The sequence below is a fragment of the Hemitrygon akajei genome, chromosome 2 (genome assembly GCF_048418815.1).
Source record: "Hemitrygon akajei chromosome 2, sHemAka1.3, whole genome shotgun sequence".
In the NCBI taxonomy this organism is placed as follows: domain Eukaryota; kingdom Metazoa; phylum Chordata; class Chondrichthyes; order Myliobatiformes; family Dasyatidae; genus Hemitrygon; species Hemitrygon akajei.
In genome coordinates this window covers 36,612,721-36,633,690 of record NC_133125.1, presented here as the reverse complement: position 1 = coordinate 36,633,690, position 20,970 = coordinate 36,612,721, and the positions used below count along the sequence as shown (strand labels likewise).

Genomic DNA, 20,970 nt, shown 5'->3' with positions numbered 1-20,970 from the left:
TCCACGCACTCACCACTCTCTGCATAAAAAAAACTTAGCCCTGATATCTCCTCTGAACCTACTTCTAAACACCTTAAAACTGTGCCCTCTCATGCTAGCCATTTCAACCCTGGGAAAAAGCCTCCGACTATCCACACGATCAATGCCACTCATCATTTGTACATCCCTTAACAGGTCACTTCTCATCCTCTGCCGCTCCAAGGAGAAAAGGCCAAATTTACTCAACCTATTTCATAAAGCACGCTCCCAATCCAAGCAACATCCTTGTAAATCTCCTCTGCACCCTTTCTACGGTTTCCATGTCCTTCCTATAGTGAGGCAACCAGAATTGAGCACAGTATTCCAGGTGGGGTCTGACCAGGGTCCTATATAGCTGCAACATTACCTCTTGGCTCTTAAACTCAATCCCACGATTGATATTGGCCAATGCACTGTATGCTTTCTTAACCCACAGAGTCAACCTGCGCAGCAGCCTTGAGTGTCCTATGGAATTGGACCCCAAGATCCCTCTGATCCTCCACACTGCCAAGAGTCTTACCATTAATACTACATTCTAACATCATAATTGACCTACCAAAATGAACCACCTCACACTTATCTGGGTTGAACTCCATCTGCCACTTCTCAGCACAGTTTTCCATCCTATCAATGTCCCACTGCAACCTCTGACAGCCCTCCACACTATCCACAACACCTCCAACCTTTGTGTCATCAGCAAATTTACTAACCCATCCCTCCACTTCCTCATCCAGGTCATTTATAAAAATCACAAAGAGTAGGTGTCCCAGAACAGATCTCTGAGGCACACCACTGGTGACCAACTTCCATGCAGAATATGATCCATCTACAACCATTTTTTGCCCTCTGTGGGCAAGCCAGTTCTGGATCCACAAAGCAACGTCTCCTTGGATCCCATGCCTCCTTACTTTCTCAATAAGCTATGCATGGGGTACCTTGTCAAATGCTGTGCTGAAATCCATACACACTACATCTACTGGTCTACTATCAATGTGTTTCGTCACATCCTCAAAAAATTCAATCAGTCTTGGAAGGCATGACCTGCCTTTGACAAAGCCATGCTGACTATTCCTAATCATATTAGGCCTCTCCAAATGTTCATAAATCCTGCCTCGCAGGAACTTCTCCATCAACTTACCAACCACTGATAACCTCATATAGTCATTTAAACTTTATAAATGGAAAAAACTATTTCTTTCTAACTGTCTTTACTTATTAGAGATTAAGGAGGACCCACATGTCATCAAACACTAACAAATTTCTGCTAACATACTGTTGACTGGCTCCATTGTGGTCCAGTACAGAAATTCAAATGCACAGGAACCCAAAAGATTGCAGATTAACTCAGCTCAGGACATCATGACTACATTCCTCTTTACCACTGATAGCATGTATATGTACATAAAGCCTCAAGAAGGCAACATCTATCAAAGATACCACCATCCAAGACACACCATCTTATAGCAGCTACCGTCAGGCAGGAGATACAAATGCCTGAGTCCCACACCCAGTCGTTACATTGCAGATCACTGCATGGAGCACCTGTACTCAGTCTGTAGGGATGATCCTGAGTTTCCAGTTACGTGCCACAGGTGTATGGTGGATGCTATTTCCACCTAACACTCAATCCTGAAGCATCAGACAGTAACAACACTTATAAACTTTTTTTTATTAACTACAGCTCTACCTACAATACTATAATTTCAAGCAAACTCATCATCAAACTCCATGACCCAAGAGTCAATACCTCCCTCTGCAAATGAATCCTTAACCTTTTTATCAACAAACTGCAATCAGTAAAGATAGGCAGCAATACCTCTAACATAATTATTCTCAACACTGCTGCTCTACAAGGTTGCGTTCTTAGCCCTCTATCCTACTTCCTGTATACCAGGGGTTCCCAACACTTTTTAATGACATGGATTCCTACCATTGACTGAGGGGTCTGTGGAGCCCAGGCTGGGAATCCCTGCTGTATACCAATGACCGCAGAGCCAGATTCTGTTCTAACTCCATCTATAAGTTTACAGACAATACCAATGTAATGGGCTGTAACTCAAATAATGAGGAGAGTTCTTTAAGATTGTTATAACTTGGGGAGGTAGTGGAGATAAGCTTCCACTATTTATTAAATGCTCTCAATGGAATGTTTCTCAAATAGCCTCTGACAACCAAGTCCAGCTCCTGGCCTTCAAGTGTGGCTTAGCTACCAAGCCTGGCTGATCCATTTCTACTCACAGGAAAAGGGGCAAAAGCAGGTTAGTGGTACTTCAAAACCAGTTGCTTCAGGTAGATGGGGAGTGTTAGTCATGGTTGCAGCTCACTTTGGAGAAGGAAAAGTGATCTCAAACCTCTACACTCGTAAGGAAGGTTTCAGAAGTAAATCCCAAGGAAAAATCTGGAGCTTGAATCCCTAAGGCAGCCTTATGTTGAGTTCAACGCTGACTGGAAACTTTATAACACTGCTGGTGTCAAACTGTATTGGTCGCTACCGTTCATTTGGATCCATCAGCAGCATAGAGAGGGGGAGCCTGCACATGAACAACAGCTTGCTCTCCATGCAACATGTGCAACACGCTGGAGGAACTCAGCAGGTGGGGCAGCAACCATGGAAACGAGCAGTCAATGTTTCAGGCCGAGATCCTTCATCGGGGTGGCCCAACCTGCTGAGTTCCTCCAGCGTGCTGTATGTGTTGCTTTGACCACAGCATCTGCAGTGTACTTTGTGTTTAGCTTGCTCTCCATGTTGTACTGCCCTGGCATGTGTGCTGGCTTGCATATCACACACAGCTAGAATGCAATATCCACGGCTGACCCTGACCAACACAGAGCCTTAAGGATGAGTCACTGTACTGGAAGGAGATACAGAGTTTCATGAGAAGTTATCATGACAACATTTCCCTCAACGTCAGCAAACAAAAGAGCTTGTCATTGACTTCAAGGAGGGGCATGGTGCCCCTTTCTACATCAATGGTGCTAAGGTTGAGAGGACTGAGAGCCTCAAATTGAAAGGAGTTAACCCCTGTCCTGGTCCAACCACTTAGCTGCCATGACCAAGAAAGCTAACCAATACCTCTACTTCATCACAAACAAGATAAAATCTGCAGATGCTGGATAACCAAGCAACATGCACAAAATGCTAGAGAAACTCAGCAGGCCAGGCAATATCGATGGAAAAGAATACAGTGACGTTTCAGGCTGAGACCCTTCATCGGGACTGGAGAGAAAAAAAAGATGAGAAGTAAGGTGGGGCGAGGGGAGGAAGAAACACGAGGTGATACGTGAAACCGTGAAAGATGGGGGAGGGAGAGGAAAACAGGTAAAGTAAGAACTGAAAAGTTGATTGGTAAAAAAGGAGAAGAGCACGAGAGGGAGGTGATGGGTGATTTTAATTCTACTTCAATTCCCACTTAAATTCCACTTCCCATTCTTATTCCAACATGTCAGTCCTCTACTGTTGCATGTGGGCACACTCAGTTTGGAGGAGTAACACATTATATTCAGTTTGGGTAGTCTCCAACCTGATGGCATGAACATCGATTCCTTGAACCTCTAGTAATGCATCCCCTCTCCTTCACCATTCCCCATTCCCGTCTCTCACCCGATTGCTTTATCTGCCCATCACGTCTCTCTGGTGCTCCTCCCCCTTTCCTCTCTTCCATGGCCTTCTGTCCTCTCCTATCAGATTCCCCCTTCTGTAGCCCTGTATCTCTTTCATCTATTGACTTTCCAACTCTTTATTTCACCCCTTTACCCTGCTGATCTGAGACAATCAAATGGTTCCCTAATACGATTAGATGGACTCTTAACCTCATAGCCTACTTCGTTATGATCTTGCACCTTATTGTTTACCTGCACTGGATTTACTCTGTAGCTATCATTCTTTATGGTCTATTCTGTTATTGTTTTACCTTGAAAAATAATAACAATATAACAGTCCTCAATGCATCGTGCATTGAATTCATATTTATGAAGAATACACCAGCTTTTCACTGTACTCCAGTACATGCAAATTCTCATTCCCATGCATTTACAACTTGTGTCTGTGGCCTCCTTCACTGCCTTAGGCTACGTTCACACTAAACCAGATAATTTTGAAAATGCCGGTTTCGCATAAAAACGATAGATGTCAACACCAAATATTATTGAAAATACCTCCATCCACATTAAAATGGGTATTTGGGTGAATCTCCTCCTACTGGGCATGCGCAGGACATATCTACAGAAAACAAGTGACATGTTTGGTGTCGAATCTCACTGTGAAAGTGCGCGTTTGTGCAGTTACAGACTAGAAAAACTTAAAAGGAAATTGCCAAATGATGGACAGCTGTTGGCTCTCGCACAGGAGGACTTAAAATTTAAAAAAAAACAAATACTGGAGCATATGGAGGCAACCGACAGGGAGTTCACGGACAGTGTGACCCGGCTGATGACAAACATTGAAAAACTGACCAACTCTGTTGCATCAACAAAGCATCTTGTTAAATGTATAAAACATGTCTGCATCAGTGTTATCTTGTACTTCCATACAATGTTACACCAGGCTGTTACAAATCTATTATCAGAGAAGTACTTGCATAAATAGGTAAACCATCTTCATACAAGCAAGGACAGAAAACAAGGCAAAGTGAGTATACTTATTTATTCAGTAAGTTACGGGTCAAAGTATTTGGTGAGTACACTTATAGCTCTTCTGGCTTCAGTTTCACTGTCTGTTCTGAAATTGTTAGGTTGGGTGGGGTGTTGTGTTCAAGAAAACAATGAAATGCCGCGCTGCCGCCACCATCTGTTCCGGCACGTCATAATAGCGTTTTCAGAAATCTCCAGTTACCCCGTCCACATTATTCTGCCCAATCAGCATTTTCAAATTTACACACTCTGGAGGGCGTTTTAGAAAAGCTCCATTTTTGGGAGAGGAAAACGCTGTTTCAGTGTGGATGGCGGGTCAAAACGAAGAGAAAAAGCTTCTGATACGGATTTATCCGGTCTAGTGGAGACGTAGCCTAAGGGTACATCCATACTAGACAGGATAATTTTGGAAACGCCGTTTTCACATAAAAACGATAGGCATCCACACTGAAACGGAGATTTCAGCGAATTTCCTCCTGCTGCGCATGCGCAGGACACATCTACCGAAAACAAGTGACATGTTTGGTGTTGAATCTCGCCGTAAAATTGAGCATTTGTGTAATTACAGACTAGAAAAACTTAAAACGACAGACAGCTGTTGGCTCTCGCGCAGGAGAACTTAAAACTAAAAAAAATACTGGAGCGTACGGTGGCAACCGACAGGGAGTTCACGGACAGATTGACCCGTCCGACAACGAACATTGAAAAACTGACTAACTCTGTTGCATTAATAAAGCACCTTGTTAAATGTATAAAACATGTCTTCATCAGTGTTATTGTGTATTTCCATACAATGTTACATTAGGCTGTTACACATCTATTGTCAGAGAAGTACTTGCATAAATAGGTAAACCACCTTCATATGAGCAAGGACAGAAAACGGCAAAGTGAGTACAGTATACTTATTTATTCAGTAAGTTATGGGTCAAAGTATTTGGTGAGTACATTTCTAACTCTTCTGGCTTCAGTCTCAATGCCATCTGTTCTGAAATTGTTAGGTTGCGTTCAAGAAAACAATGAAATAACGCGCTGCCGTCTGACAGCATTTTCGAAAGTCTCCGGTTACGCCGTCCACACTGATCTGCCCAAGCAGCGTTTTCAAAAATATCCACGTTGGAAAGCGTTTTTGAAAAGCTCCGGTTTCAGGAGACGAAAACGCCGTTTTAGTGTGGACGGAGGGTAAAAACACAGAGAAAAAGCTTTGGTTACAGATGGCGTAGTGTGGAAGTAGCCTAAATCCAACATAAACTGGAAGTACATTTTATCTTCCATCTAGGTACTTAGCACACCAAATTCTTCAAGATTAGGTAAACTGCTCTTATTCACTCCCATTATCATGCTGATGTTGTTCCCTCACCCCATTTTATTTTAAATGCCTTGCTGATGATCAGTACTCTTCTCCACATGAGCTTTTGTCTCACATTACGTCCAGGCTTTCCGACAGAAACTGTGAACCTAAATTCTTGCACTAGTTCTGAGAACGTTGCAGACTCAAAACATTAACTGATATTCTTTTCCATAACACAAAATGCTGGTGGAATGCAGCAGGCCAGGCAGCATCTGTAGGAAGAAGTACAGTCGACATTTCAGGATGAGACCCTTCGTCAGGACTGACCCGAAACGTCATTTGTACTTCTTCCTATAGATGCTGCCAGGCCTGCTGCGTTCCACCAGCATTTTGAGTGTTGTTTGAATTTCCAGCATCTGAGATTTCCTCGTTTTTTCTTTTCCATAAAAGCTTCTTGATTTGCTGAGTTCATCCAGCTTTTTCTTTAATTTGCACCTTTTAGATCATTTCTAAATCAACTCATGATCTACAGGAGGACTCAGAGGATCAGGCAGCATCTACAAAGGGAAATGGAGTTGATGTTTTGGGTTGAGATCTTTCATTTGGATTGGAAAGAAAAGAAGTGATAGCCAAAACAAAAAGCTGAAGGGCAAGTGTGGAGCAAGAGCTAGCAGGTGATAAGCAAATAAAGGCAAGAATTATGCTTTTTTAAAATATATTTAAAAATACAGCACAGAACAAGCCTTGCCAGCCCCTAGAACCACACTGCCCAGCAACTCACCTATTTAACCCCAGTCTAATCATGGTAAAATGTACAATGACTAATTAACCTACTCCCTTTGAACTGTGCGAGGAAACTGGGAGCACCTAGAGGAAATCCATGCACACACAGGAAGGAACGTACAAAAATTGCTTATACAGGACACCAGAATTGAACTCCGACACCCCGAGCTATTATAGCATTGCATGAGGTGGGGTAATATCAGGATGACCACTTCACTCATTCTTCTTGCTGTACATCAAAAGTGAACGTGGTTGCAGCACCTCTTATTCTGGTTATAGAAAACTGAGAAGCAGCGGTTGGAAGAGACATTAAACTATAAGCAAGACCATTTAATTAATAAAGTAATATCACGCCTATAGGCTTATGTTTAAATACTTGTATTTAGTAGATTAGATCCCCACTAACATTGCAAATGGAATACAACACGCTCAATGCATAAATGAAAAAGATACTTACTAATATGTCCAGCTTTAACTTGGAATGGAACTTGCAGCTCGCACTGAGGAAATTTTTTAAAGAAAAGTACAATTAAACAATTAAACTGCAATACATTAATCATGAAAATGTTATGGCCCAATTTAATGTTTTTATCTCTTAAGTTTAGTGATAATGACAATTAACCAAGCAAATTTGCTCTCCATTTATAAATGCAAGTTCTAATATGATATTGAACTGTATCCTTAACCTTTCAATAAGTCTAATAATCATTCACTTCAGGTACATCCTGTCTATTAATATGAATACCACATAAAATGACCCAAGATGATACTTGACTAATGGAAATTCTGGACACGCAAGTACATTACTAAATAATGATGCAATCATTCATGTGACAGCACTTGTAAAGAATGAAATACATGAGCTCCCTATGGGAACATTAAACAATCTGAATGGATTCTAGTAAAACATTAGAATCATTTTGCAAATGCTCTACCTTTTTTTATGTAGAACTCTTTCAGTAAAGAGACCCACAATGCTTAATTTCAACCAACATGATTGAATCTCTCAATTTTGCCATGATATAAAATAGTTAATTCTTAAGGTCCATGCTACTACAGAGATGCTACGCACTTGGATGGGGTAATGAAGGATGATGGTTCAGGCATACATAGGACTATCAAGAGCTCCCAAAAGGAGAGAATGGAGGTTGAAATATTTATGTCCAGAAATGATAGAGGAGGAATCCAAGCACAAATAAGACAACAACCTCATGCAACCATTTCTATGATACCAGGGACATGCAGTGAATGTAGCATGGAATTCAAACCATAACAGACTGTAAGAACATACTACGTGTCAATGACAGTGACATCCCTCTTCCTGACAGGGTGAACATCTTCTATGCATGGTTTGATGCTCTAGTGAGGAAGGCTCCTCGTCCCCCAAGAAGGTGGTGATCTATCTGGCCACAGCTGATGTGAGTTAGACCCAGTCAGGGTTAACTCATGCAAGGTTGCGGGGCTTGTTAACATACTTAGTGGAGAAACTTTGCAACCCAGCTAGCAGATGTTCTCATGGCCATCCTTAACATCTCTCTGAAACAGTCCACTGTCCCTACAGGCTTCCAGGCCATCACAATTATTCCTGTATCAGAGACCAACAGTAACCTGCATTAATAACTACTGCCCAGTCGCACTCACCTCAGTAATAATGAACTGCTTAGAGCAGCTGGTTATGGATGGCATTAAATCCTGCCTTTCCACTACATTGGACCACTATCAGTTTGCATCCTCAGTCCACCAATTGTTACGTACCCCGTAACTGGGTCACTTACCAGCAAAGATAGAGAGGTCCATTGAAGTCTGATGGTACTATTTTTAACAGTATTTATTGATAAAAATACACAAAAATAATATCAATGCAAACATACAGATAATATACGTTGTTAATACTAACTCTAAAAGTGTGGGTATAATAATAATCAATAAGAAATAAGCTCTATCGTTGTCTAGGGGATAATGTATTGTCCGATGGAAATATAAAAGTCACTTTAGTTCATTCAGGCTGCAGCTTTTGGTTGGAGTCAAGAGAGGGATTTTTGAAACTTGCCAGCTTTTCCTTTTTATGATGTCGATCCTTCGAAATTTCGTTGGTAGTGGTCTCTTCTTTAGCTAAACCGTCTTCCGTGGTAAGGCCCGCCAATTCCGAGGCAAATGGAAAAGGACGCACGTGGGCCTTCCACCGGCTGTCGCTATTAAACGCTGTCACAGGATTTCTAGCGTTTCTCCTGGTGCGTCTAAAGGGGTTGTTCCCCAGACCCTCTTTTATCCTTACTCACAGGGTCTCAGATGTCAATCAGGTTGGGATGATGCAATCATGATGCAATGACCAGCCCACTCTGGTCATTCCCTGAGGGCTTCAATGAATAGTACAGTACTCAATACACAAATCCGTCTCCAAGAGACAATGGCCGGTATCCGTGGCTTTGTCTCGCTGAGGGCAGGACACACATTCCAAACCCTTGAGGATTCTCTCTCTCATTTCCTGGGTCCCCAGACCTGAATTAATAGCGATCTTGCGATTCTCAAAAAGGAGGGGGCTACTTTGTACCCTTCGGCCCCTCAGAGTTGTGGCACATTCGTAACACAATGTTGAATAGTGTCTGTCTCTACTCAGTCCTATCCCACCTGGAGAATAGCATCTCCTATGCAAGAATGCTGTTCATCAACTTCAGATCGGCATTTAATATAATCATTCCTCAGAAGCTGGTGGGTAAATTGTCCTTGTGACTCAACTTCTCTCTCTGTAACTGGATCTTGGATCTTCTTAAAAGTGACCTCAGACAGTCCGTTTTGGCAGCAATATCTCTAGCTCCATCATGCTAGTGGGCAAACTGTCCTTGTTGTGTCTCAACATCTCCCTCTGTAACTGGATCTTGGTTCTTCTTAAGAGACCTCAGACAGTCTGTTTTGGCAGCAACATCTCCAGCTCCATTAAGCTGAGTATTGATGCCCTCAGGGCTGCCTGTTCAGTACGCTGCAGTTCATGCTGCTGCCACACAACTGTACAGCTAAATACAGCTCTAACTACATACGTAAGTTCACTTTTGACAAACAGTGGTTGGTCTTACTAGCAGTAGCATACATAGGACAGACAGACCGGCTTGTAGTCTGGTGCAAACATAACTTGAGTCTCAACATGGACAACACTAAAGAAATGATTCTGGACTTCAGAAATGTGCAGGCTGACCACTCCCTACTGAATGTTAACATCTCCTCCGCGGAGAGAGTAAAGGCTGATTTATACTTGTGCATACGGGTTACGCCGCAGCCTACACCGTAGCCCTGATTTTCACTTCTGTGTCGCTCTACGCCGTAGCAAGCATGCATTGGTATGCGCCAAAATGCTAGTTGGCAGTGAGGTTTCTATGCCACTGTGTTGAGTTTCTTCATGAGAGACATGAACGAGGAAATACATTTCAAACATTTTCGGATGTTGGCAGGTAGATTTGAGGATTTGTTTCATCTATTTTGCATCAGCGTACGCACAGCCTACAGACATGGCCGAGAAGCAACCGGAAATGCATAGAAGGAAATGCGATGGTACCAAGCAGACCAATCACAGTAGTTGCGGTCTGCATTGCGTAACTTTTCTGGAGAGGTGTACATTACCCTACGGCGAAGGGTACGCGTTATCTGCGGCATAGATGCGATACACAATTATAAATCAGCCTTAAGGAGCATCAAGTTTCTTGGAGTGTACATCACGATGATCTCACCAAGTCTATCAAAATCACCTCTTCAGTCAAGAAAGCACAGCAGCACCTTCACTTCCTGAGAAGGTTTCAGGAATATTTGGCTCTCTTCTATGGCAAACAGGATGTGTACAAGGAAACGCTGGACTCAAAATGAAGGGATACCAACTGTAGTACAGAAGTTTGCCAGTGTCACTCAGGACAGAATGGCAAATCAGCAACTGAGAGGAAGGTAGGGCCAAGTTCATTTGATAGGAAAGACAGGAGGGTTCAGCTTAATCAAAATGAAGGGGCTGATGGGGTGAAGTGTTTCAAATCAAGGAGTATTATGGGTAAAGCAGAAGAAATTAATTCCATGCACAAATCCAGGATCTGAGGTGGTGTACCTCTGCAGATGCTTACCTGAAAAGGGGGCAGACCTGCAGCTCAATGGTCTGGGCTTTTGATATTTCATAATAGTAGAAGAATGCAAACAAGGTGGAGGAAATGTATTACTATTCAGTTACACTCAAAGAGGACATTCTAGAAGGCTCATTCAATGAGGAAGTATGGGTAGGAATGGTGCTATCACTGTCATGGTATTGTAGTATATACAGTACTGTGCAAACATTTTAGACACACATCCAGACACATCCAGCCCTGAGACACCAGGCAAGGACATTTGATTCCAAACAATTGGTTTACTGATCATTACAGAATGTCTCTCTGGTGTTTCCCACTCCCCTCCCCTGTTCTCAACCATGATTCCCCTCTCCCTACCTCCTTCCCACTCTTAATCCACAACAGAGACCCATATCAAGATCAGGTTTATCATCACTCACATATGTCACGAAATTTCCTTTGGCTCCTCCCATATTCTCCTAACTCTAGGGCAGCCATGGGTCTCAACTACATCGGCCTCTTTGTTGGCTATGAGGAACAGTGATGTTCCCTATTATACCCCCTCAATTCTTCCTCTGCTACATTGATGACTGTATTGTCACTGCTTCATGCACCCATGCTGAGCTTATCAATTTTATCTTACTTTGCCTCTAGCTTCCACCCTGCCCTTAAATTTACTTGGTCCATCTCTGACACCTGCTTCCCCTTTCTCGATCTTTCTCCATCTCCGGAGACAAACAGTCAACTAATATCTTTCATAAACCTACTGACTCCCACAGTTATCTCAACTAGACCTCTTCCCACCCTATCACCTGTAAAAATACTGTTCCCTTTTCTCAGTTTCTTCACCTCTGCCACATCTGCTTCCAGGATCTGCTTTCTGTTTCCAGTGTCCTTTTTTAAAAGAACAAGGTTTCCCTCCCTCCACTATTGATGCTGCCCTCACCCACATCTCCTCCATTTCCCATCTTCCCGTCACCTTAATAGTGAAGAGTTCCTATTGTCCTTACCTACCATCCCATCAGCCTCCGCATCCAACATATTATCTTCTGCAATTTCCTGCCAATAAACATACCTTTACACCCCACTTCCATTTTCCACAGGGATCATTCCCTCCAATTCCCTTGTCCATTCATCCATCCCCAATAATCTTCCTTCCAGCACTTAGCCTTGCTAGTGGCTTAGGTGCTACTCCTGCCTGTCTATTGTGTCTGGTATTCCTGAAGCTGCCTCCTCTACATTGATGAAACCCGTCGTAAATTGGGAGACCTCTTCGTCGAGCACCGTCTGCCACAAGCAGGACTTTCTGGTGAACAAACATTTAAATTCTGATTCCCATTCCCATCTGACATGTCGGTCCATGGTCTCCTCTTGTGCCAAGATGAGGCCACCCTCAGGGTGGAGGTGATATTCCATCAGGTACCCTCCAATCTGATGTCATGAATATCGATTTCTCCTTCCCGTAAACAAATCCCACCTCCCATCCTTTATTCCCACTCTGACCTTTTACTTCTCACCTGGGTGCCCTCCTGCTTCCCTTTCTCCTATGGTCCACTTTCCTCTGCTATCAGAATCCTCCTTCTCCAGCCCTCGATCTTTCCTACCTACCTGATTTCACCCATCACCTTCCAGCTAGCCTCTTTCCTCTCCAACCACTTTTTATTTTGGCCTCTTACCCCTTCCTTCTCAGTCCTGAAGGGTCTCAGCCCAAATCATTGACTATCTACTCATTTCAATAGATGCTGCCTGACCTACTGAGTTCCTCCAACATTTTGTATGTATTGCTTTGGATTTCTAGTACCTGCAGACTTTCTCGTGTTTATGGCATGAAATTTGATTTTTTTCCCTGTAGCAGCAGTATGTGCAAAAAGTAAAATTAATACAGTACTCGGAAAAAGTCTTAGGTACCCAAGCTATACACATGTGCTTTTGCCCAGAACTATACCTTTCAATAGCCAGCAGGTAGGTGGATTACAGGAAGATACAAAATCAACTAGGTTGTGGTTATAGGTGACTTTAATTTCCCCAATACTGACTGGTAGAGTACTTGCTTCATGCAAGAAGCTTAGCTGGGATAGAAATTAAGTTCATCCGAGAGGGTTTCTTCGAGCAGTACAGGTTTCCCCCGCTATCCGAAAGTAGAGCGTTCCTATGAAACTTTCATAAGCCGAAATGGCGTAAAGCGAAGAAGCAATTACCATTAATTTAAATGGGAAAAATTTTTGAGTGTTCTCAGACTCAAAAAGTAACCTACCAAATCGCACATAAAACCTAAAATAACACTAACATATAGTAAAAGCAGGAATTATATGATAAATACACAGCCTATATAAAGTAGAAATAATGTGTGTGCAGTGTAGTTTCACTTACCAGAATTGGGAAGATTTAGCCAAAAACCAAATTGTAGGGGAAAAAAATCAGCACGTACACACATGCGCACACACCTGCCCGCCCAAGGCTTCACGGTCACGGTAGTCTTTCTCGGGGTAAATACAAGTTTAAAGCAGGCGCCTTTCTCATAAAAGCAAAAATCCTCTTTGGATTTCTTTCGGTTAGCGAAAACAGGTACAAATGTAGGTCTTTCGTAAAAGTGAAGTGGTGTAAAGCGAACTTTCGTAAAGCAGGGGACACCTGTATGTAAATTGTCCAAGCATGGAAGGGGCATTACTAGAACTTGTACGGTGAAATCGGCCTGGTCAGATCATTTGGTTTCAGTGGGAGAGCATTTTAAGAACTCTAAGCACAACTCTTTGGTTAAATCCATATCTACCACATGGGAATCATTTAAAGATCAGTGACCAAAATTTAGAACCAACATGTTGCAGTGAGGATGGCAATCCTGAATGGCAAAATTATGTAAATTTAATCAAGAAGGAAGTTTGAAAGTTTGAAAATTTAATCAGAAAGTAATGATCAGGAAAATGAAACCAAGACCCTTAAGGAATCCAAAGAATACAGGAAAGAACACAAACAAGGAATTATGGAAGCCAAGTAGTGCCATTAAATGCATTAAAAGTAAAGTATCAAGGCATTTCATACATACATTAAAAAGCAAGGGGGCAGTTAGGGCAAGACCACAAAAAAGGAGGAAATTGAAGCTTGGAGCCAGAGTAAGTAGGTGAAGTGTTAAATAAGCATTTTGCATCTGTATCCTATCCCATGTTACTGAGAGGGGTATAAGGTAAAGTTCCAGAGAACTGGATAATCGACAATATTGTTTCTTTGTTAAAAAAGGCAAAAGGGACAATGTAGAAAATTACAGGCCAGTGAGCCTTTATAGCACTGCCAGGAAAATAGCAGAGAGAACTTTTTCATTTCATTTTTAAAATCTTTTTTTATTAATTATTATTGAAGATCAACAAAAAATACTTTAAGGTAATCAAGTCAATATGTCATTATGTACAATGAATTAAATTAGCAAATAACTGATTAACAAAGCTAAGCAATATATCAATAATAAGAAAAAAAGTATTAAGAATATTTTTTGAAAGAAAAAAAAACCCCTACTAAGAGGGAAAAAACCCATTAGAAGCACAACCCCGGAGCTATACAAGCTTCCATAGAAGAAAAACATCAATCCGCAAACTCAAATCCATTAAAAAAAAATCGGAACGAAACCATATTAATTAACTCAAATCAGATTATAGTAGCGGGCAAATGAACCCCATCTTTTCTCAAAATCAGATCGAGGATCAAAAGTTCGACTTCTGATTTTCTCCAAACTAAGACATAGCATCACCTGAGAGAACCGTTGTATCAAAGCAGGAGCAGAAGCATCTTTCCATTTCAACAAAATAGCCCTTCTAGCCTATAATGTAACAAATGCAATTACATGTTGGTCTGATAGAAAAATACCATGAGGGATTATACCAAACAAAACTGTCAATTTATTAGGTTGTAAATTAATTTTTAAAACTTTAGAAATTGTAGAGAAAATATATTTCCAAATTTCAATACAGAACACAACCAAAACGTGTGTCAATGTAGCTGTCTTGGTTTTACATCTATCACACTATCAACATTAGGAAACATTTTAGTCAGTCTCTTCTTTGTCACAAAGTAACGATGTACAATTTTAAATTGAATTAAAGAGTCACTGGCACAAATCAAAAAAGAGTTAATCAACTTCAAAATCCGCAACCAATCTTCTGTATCAAGGTCACGTTAAGCTCTCTCTCCCAATCTTGCTTAATCTTAAGTGAAGGGTAATTGTGCTGTTGTAACAATAAATTATAAATTTTCCCAATAAAACCTTTCACTAAAGGGTTCATTTTTTAAATAATATCTAACAGGTCAGAATCCTATATATATGGAAAATTACTTAAATATTCTTGTAAGAAGTGTCTGACCTGAAGATATTGCAAGAAATGTGAATACAAGAGAGAGTATTTAGTTACTAATTTCTCAAAAGACATCAATCGGCCATCTTGGAACAGATCCATGATGGAATAAACTCCTTTATTCCTCCAGAGAAGAAAGGTAGGATCACTTAATGAAGGTTTAAATAAATAATTTTGATAAATTAAACTAAAAAGTTTAAATTTTTTAAGATTAAAAAAATTATGAAACTGGAAACAAATTCATAATGACTGCTTAATCACAAGGTATAAATTTAAATTAGTAATTTTGGCCAGTTTTACAGGTACAGAAGCTCCTAATAACGAGGTTAAATGAAACTGTTTCACAGCATTCAATTCCAAATCAGCCCAAGGTGGTCGTTCCTTTTTATCAGCCCAATATAATCAAAAACACATATAATGTATATTAACAGCCCAATAATACATTCTTAAATTAGGCAAAGCAAGACCTCCATCCTTTTTTTAATTTTTGTAAATTATATTTACCAATTCTTGGTCTTTTATTATTCCAAACAAATGATGAAATAATAGTCAACCTGATCAAAAAACTTCTTAGTTAAAAAAAGGGATATTTCGAAATACATAAAAAAATGTTGGTAAAATCATCATTTTAACTGCATGAATTCGGCTGGCTAATGAAAGTAAGTGGATTCCATCTACAAAATAATTGCTTCATACAATCCACTAAAGGAACCAAATTAGCTTTATAAAGGTCTTTATGATTTTTAGTAATAATACCTAGATATTTAAAAGAGTCCGTAACTCTAAAAGGAAAGTCATCATATATAGAAGCAGAATCATTTAGGGGAAATAATTCACTTCTATGAAGGTTTAGTTTATACCCTGAAAACTTTCCAAATTCGTTTAATAGTTTCAATAAACTAGGAGTGGATTCTTCAGGATTTAAAATATAAACTAATAACTCTTTAAGACCATATGACATGGGAGCAGAATTAGGCCATTCAGCCCAGAGTTTGCTGCACAGCTCTAGGGTAGGAATTGCTCACGTTTCCATAAGCATGGGCTTGTTGGGAATGATCAGCACAGATTTGTGTGAAGCAGGTCACATCTCTAAAACTTAAATGAGTTTTTATTGATATAAACTGATGAGGGTAAGGGAGTGGATGTTATCTACATGGACTTTGGTAAAGCACTTAGCAAGGATGGCCAATCCAGAAGTTTAAGATATTGGGATTCATGGTAAATTGTATTCAAAATTGGCAGCCACAGTAAACAGTGTTCTCTGACTAAAATTATGATCAGTTGTATCCTGCAGAGATCTGTGCTGGGACCTCTGTTCTTGGTCGTACACGGACAAAAATGCAGATGTGCCAATTAGCATGTTTGCAGATCAGATAAAAATAAGGAGTTTTAAACATTATAGAAGGTAGTCAAATAATACAGCAGGATAGAGCTTAACTGCAGATATGGGTTGAGAAATGGCAGATGGAGTTTAACTCAGATAAGTGACATGTTCCTCTGTGGAAGGTCAAATGAGAGAGGTGTGTAGGTGTAGGCCTCCATTAGTCTCAATAGATCATGGATTTGTGCTTTGGAAAGTTGCCAGGGCTCAAGCCTGGCCAAGGTTTATTTTAAAATGGAAGACCGGCAGTTGCCCAAGCTGCAAGTCTCCCCTCTCCACGCCACCGATGTTGTCCAAGGGAAGGGCATTAGGACCCATACAACTTGGCATTGGTGTCGTCGCAGAGCAATGTGTGGTTAAGTACCTTGCTCAAGGACACATACGCAGCCTCAGCCAAGGCTCGAACTAGCGACCTTCAGATCACTAGACGAATGCCTTAACCATTTGGCTACGTGCTAACAATGGAAGAGGAAGATGTACAGAAAATGGCAGGACCCTTAGGATTATTGATTTACTTAAGGATATTGGAGAGTAAGTCCCTGCTCCCTGAAAGTGACAACAGATGCAAACAGAGTAGTAAGGAAGGTATATAAGAACACAAGAACATAACAAATAGGAGCAGGAGGAGGCCATCTGCCCATTGACCCTGCTCCACTATTCAATAAGATCATGGTTGATCTAGCCATGGACTGATCCCCACCTACCTGTCTCTTCCCATAACCGTCAATTCACCTACTATGCAAAAATCTATCCAACTTTGTCTTAAATATATTTACTGAGGTAGACTCCGCTGCTTCATTGGGCAGAGAATACCACAGATTCACCAATCGCTAGGAAAAGCAGTTCCTCCTCATCTCTATCCTAAAGCTATTCCCCCTATATATAACAGACTGCTGTTATATATAACTAAATAAATGAGGTGGACAAAAACGTAGATGGGTTGAGTTCACAGATAACAAAATTTCTCAGAGCTGTGGACAGTGAAGAAAGCCCAGAAAGAATACAGCAGAATATAGATCAGATACAGCTATAGATGGAGAAATGGCTGACCCAAGTTCAGTGTGGGTGGTGATGTACTTTGGAAGCTCAAATGCAAGGAGAAAGTATTTGCAGAACCCTCAACAACAGAGAGACCCTGGGGTCCAAGTTCACACATCCTTGAAAGTGACAATGCATGTAGAATAAGATGACACATGGCATGACTCTCTTCATCAACAGGAGGCATAGAATATAAAAGTCAAGTAGCTACTTGCAGATGTATAAAATGTTGCTTACACTGCATTTGGAAATATTGTTTACGTGACTATTGCAGTAAGGAGGTGAAGGCTTTGAAGAAAGTATTAGTTATATACAGAGACTGGACAAACTTGATTTCTTTTCTCTGGAGTATCAGAGGCTGAGAAATCTATAAAGTTATCAAAGGCTTAGATAGGATAGACCAATGTAGGCCATGCCAGATTTCGTAAGGGCCACAAGTGAAAACAAAACAAGAAAATAGGGCAAGTTTACTGCTTTAATAATATATAACTAAATATAAATAAAAAATACAATAATTTTCTGTAACTTAATTGGAACCCTGAATGAAATGAATGGAAAAATATGCAAGATGATACAAATGAGGCAGCAAAAAAAAAGCTTATCCTGTATTGGGGGTGGAGGGGGAGGGGCAGGTGAGGAGGCTGCAGCATATCAACTGTTATCTCTACTGCTGCTTAACAATGCACAAATTACTGTTCACACCCTACAGGGCAGCCTACTGAGTGTCATTCCATATCCACCCCGAAATCACAAACTGCAGATTGGCCTTGCTGCAGACAGCCCCACCCAATCAGCCTGTATACAGCAGCGGCTGGTTCTGTATGTCTTCCACCGACCCACATAAAAAATGTTACATGAAGTTACTACAACGAGGTAATCTGTCAGAAACAGCTAAACTGCAGAGACAAGAACTTGTGAAGTCTACCACTACAACTTCCATTAAATCTCTGATACTGATCATATTTTGAAAGGAAGTTCAATTCACTTGTTTTGGTGAATGCACATTCATTATTGCCACATAGAATATACATATATGATAATGAAGCCATTCTGCTGACACGTGGTAGGTTTTTGAATGATGATCAGGCCACTGAAGAAATGCCTTTTGCCCGAAAGTTTAAGACACATTACCAAAGGTGAAACTGTTGTTGAAGAAGTCAAGAGCTATTTCTTGGAAAAGAATATTCAGCTGGAAATAATGGGTTGTGCAACCGATGGTGTTGCTTTGATGATAAATAGTTAGAGGATTCACTGCTCGTTTAAAAAAAATGCTGTGCCTGATGTTTTTCTGTATACACTGTGTCATCCAACGTCAGCATTCGGTTGCAAAAAATTGGAGGACATTTACACAACAGCCTTGCTGCTGTAATAATGGATATCAACAAATGAAATGCACTTCATGATCATTTTGGTTCCAACAATTTTGTAAGGAAACAAAGAAGATTTTGAACAGCTACTAATGCATACAAAGATCCAATGGTTATCAAAATATAACTGCCTTCGTTGCTCTGTTGCACTTTGCAATAGTATCATAATATTTCCAAATGACAAGCAGCTTGGAGAACAAATTGTCGCTGCCAAGTCTGACATATTTTACTTGTCAGATATATCTGACAAACTATTTTACAAAGAAAGAAACTATTATTACAAAGAAAGAAAACTGCAATCCTATATCATGTAAAGAGGCTACTGCTTTCCTAGGAAAACTCAAACTTTACAGCAGCAATATTGGACATTGCACATTTATGGAATTTTCTTCACTGGCCACTCTCAAAATAGAATTGCAAGATGATGATCTGATTGTATCTGTTGATCATTTGAAACAACTGCACAGACAGAATTTCAGTTCAGAGACCTGCTGCAGTTTCATATTCCAGATTGGTTGGTGGATCCATCTTGGGTGAATGTGAATGAAGTTGGCACCACATTACAAGGATGTCTTATTGAGCTGCAGAGTGTGGTAACAACTTAAGCAAAATTTCTAGATAGCTAGGTTATAAGAACATAGGTTCCACAGCTCTGGGAGAAAGCAAAGTTGTTTTTAAATTGGATTTCCCACCTCTTATCTCATTGAATGGGGTTTTAGTTATGCTCTTCACCTACTATTAAAAACTGCCAACAGTCTTGATGTTGTGAAAAGAGGTGATCTTCAGTCATCTTTAGCCAAGTTGCAACCAGATATTCAAAAACTTGCTAGTTTGCATCATTTGCAAGGATGTCACTTAATACCCAAAGTAACAATATGAAGTGCATTTTCATTGCTGGTGGGAAATATATACAGTATATCCTGTTAAATATTGACTGTGTATTAGAATAATTAGTACATTGACCAAAAATACTTACACAACTAACAGAGAATATGGAGGCTGGGGCCCAGAGAGTAAATTAAATGAAAGTCACAAGTGGGCTACGAACAAATAAAGGTTGAGAATCACTGTGATTGACAATCTTTTCTAAAAGTTGTGTAGGACAAGTTTTATTTTAAACAGAGTGGTACATGTGTAGAATGCTCTAGCAGGGTGGTAGTGAAGTAGATCCATTCAAGAGGCTTTTAGGTAGCTACAAGAATATGCAGGCAATGTAGGGACATGGATGATATGCAAGGAGAAGGGGTAGTTTAATTTAGTATCCTGGGCTTAAAGAGGCCTGCTTCTGGGCTGTACTGATCCATGTGCTAGCTGGCAGATTGGAAGATTGTTAATGAATCTCCATTTTTTTAAGGGATATGCTAAATAGACAAGGTATCTAAATACCAGCTCATTTAACAAACAGGAGAGATTACTAGAAAAATTTGAATGACAGAATGGCAATTAACTGGGGACTAAAGGGAACATTGGATCAAACCAACCAAATTTAAACATGCAAGAGATTCTGCAGTTGCTGGAAATCCAGAGCAACAGACACAAAATGCTGGAAAAATTCAACAGGTCAGGCAATATGGAGAGCAATAAATAGTCAACATTTAAGACCAAGACCCTTCAGCAGGACTGTGAAGGCGGGGGGAGGGGAGAAGCCCGAACAAAAAGTGGGAGGGAGGGGGAAGGAGACAAGGTGATGTGGAAAGTGGGTGGGTGGGGGTGGGGGTGGGGGGGGGGGAAATGAACTAATAAACTGGGCTGTGATAGGTGGAAGAGGTAAAGGGGCCGAACAAGGGGGAAATCTAACAGAGAGAACAGTGGATCATGGAAAAGAATAACAGGACATGGAGTATATCATTTATACATGGTCTCTGTGGATTTTAGCAATGTGCTTGATAAAATTCAAAACAAATCAGATATTACATTAAAAAATAAACATTTATTTATTCATTTCAGAATACAAGTGTCACTATCATCTATTAACTGCTTTAGCAAGATGGTAGTCATTCACCTCCTTAAATCAGTATGGGGTGGATGTTTTCTACAAGGACAAAATTTT

General features: G+C 40.5%; 1 protein-coding gene across 4 annotated transcripts in view; it reads right to left on the bottom strand.

The window, feature by feature from the left end:
* vps13a (vacuolar protein sorting 13 homolog A) overlaps window positions 1–20,970 on the bottom strand; it is a 345,233-nt gene that overhangs the window by 279,101 nt on the left and 45,162 nt on the right. For all 4 annotated transcript variants that reach the window (XR_012101939.1, XM_073070330.1, XM_073070344.1 and 1 more), the window contains exon 3: window positions 7,176–7,218. Coding sequence is in view for 3 of the 4 variants with exons in the window: in XM_073070330.1 (XP_072926431.1) it covers window positions 7,176–7,218 (43 nt within the window). In the remaining variant the exon portion in view is untranslated. The remainder of the gene's footprint in view (window positions 1–7,175; window positions 7,219–20,970) is intronic.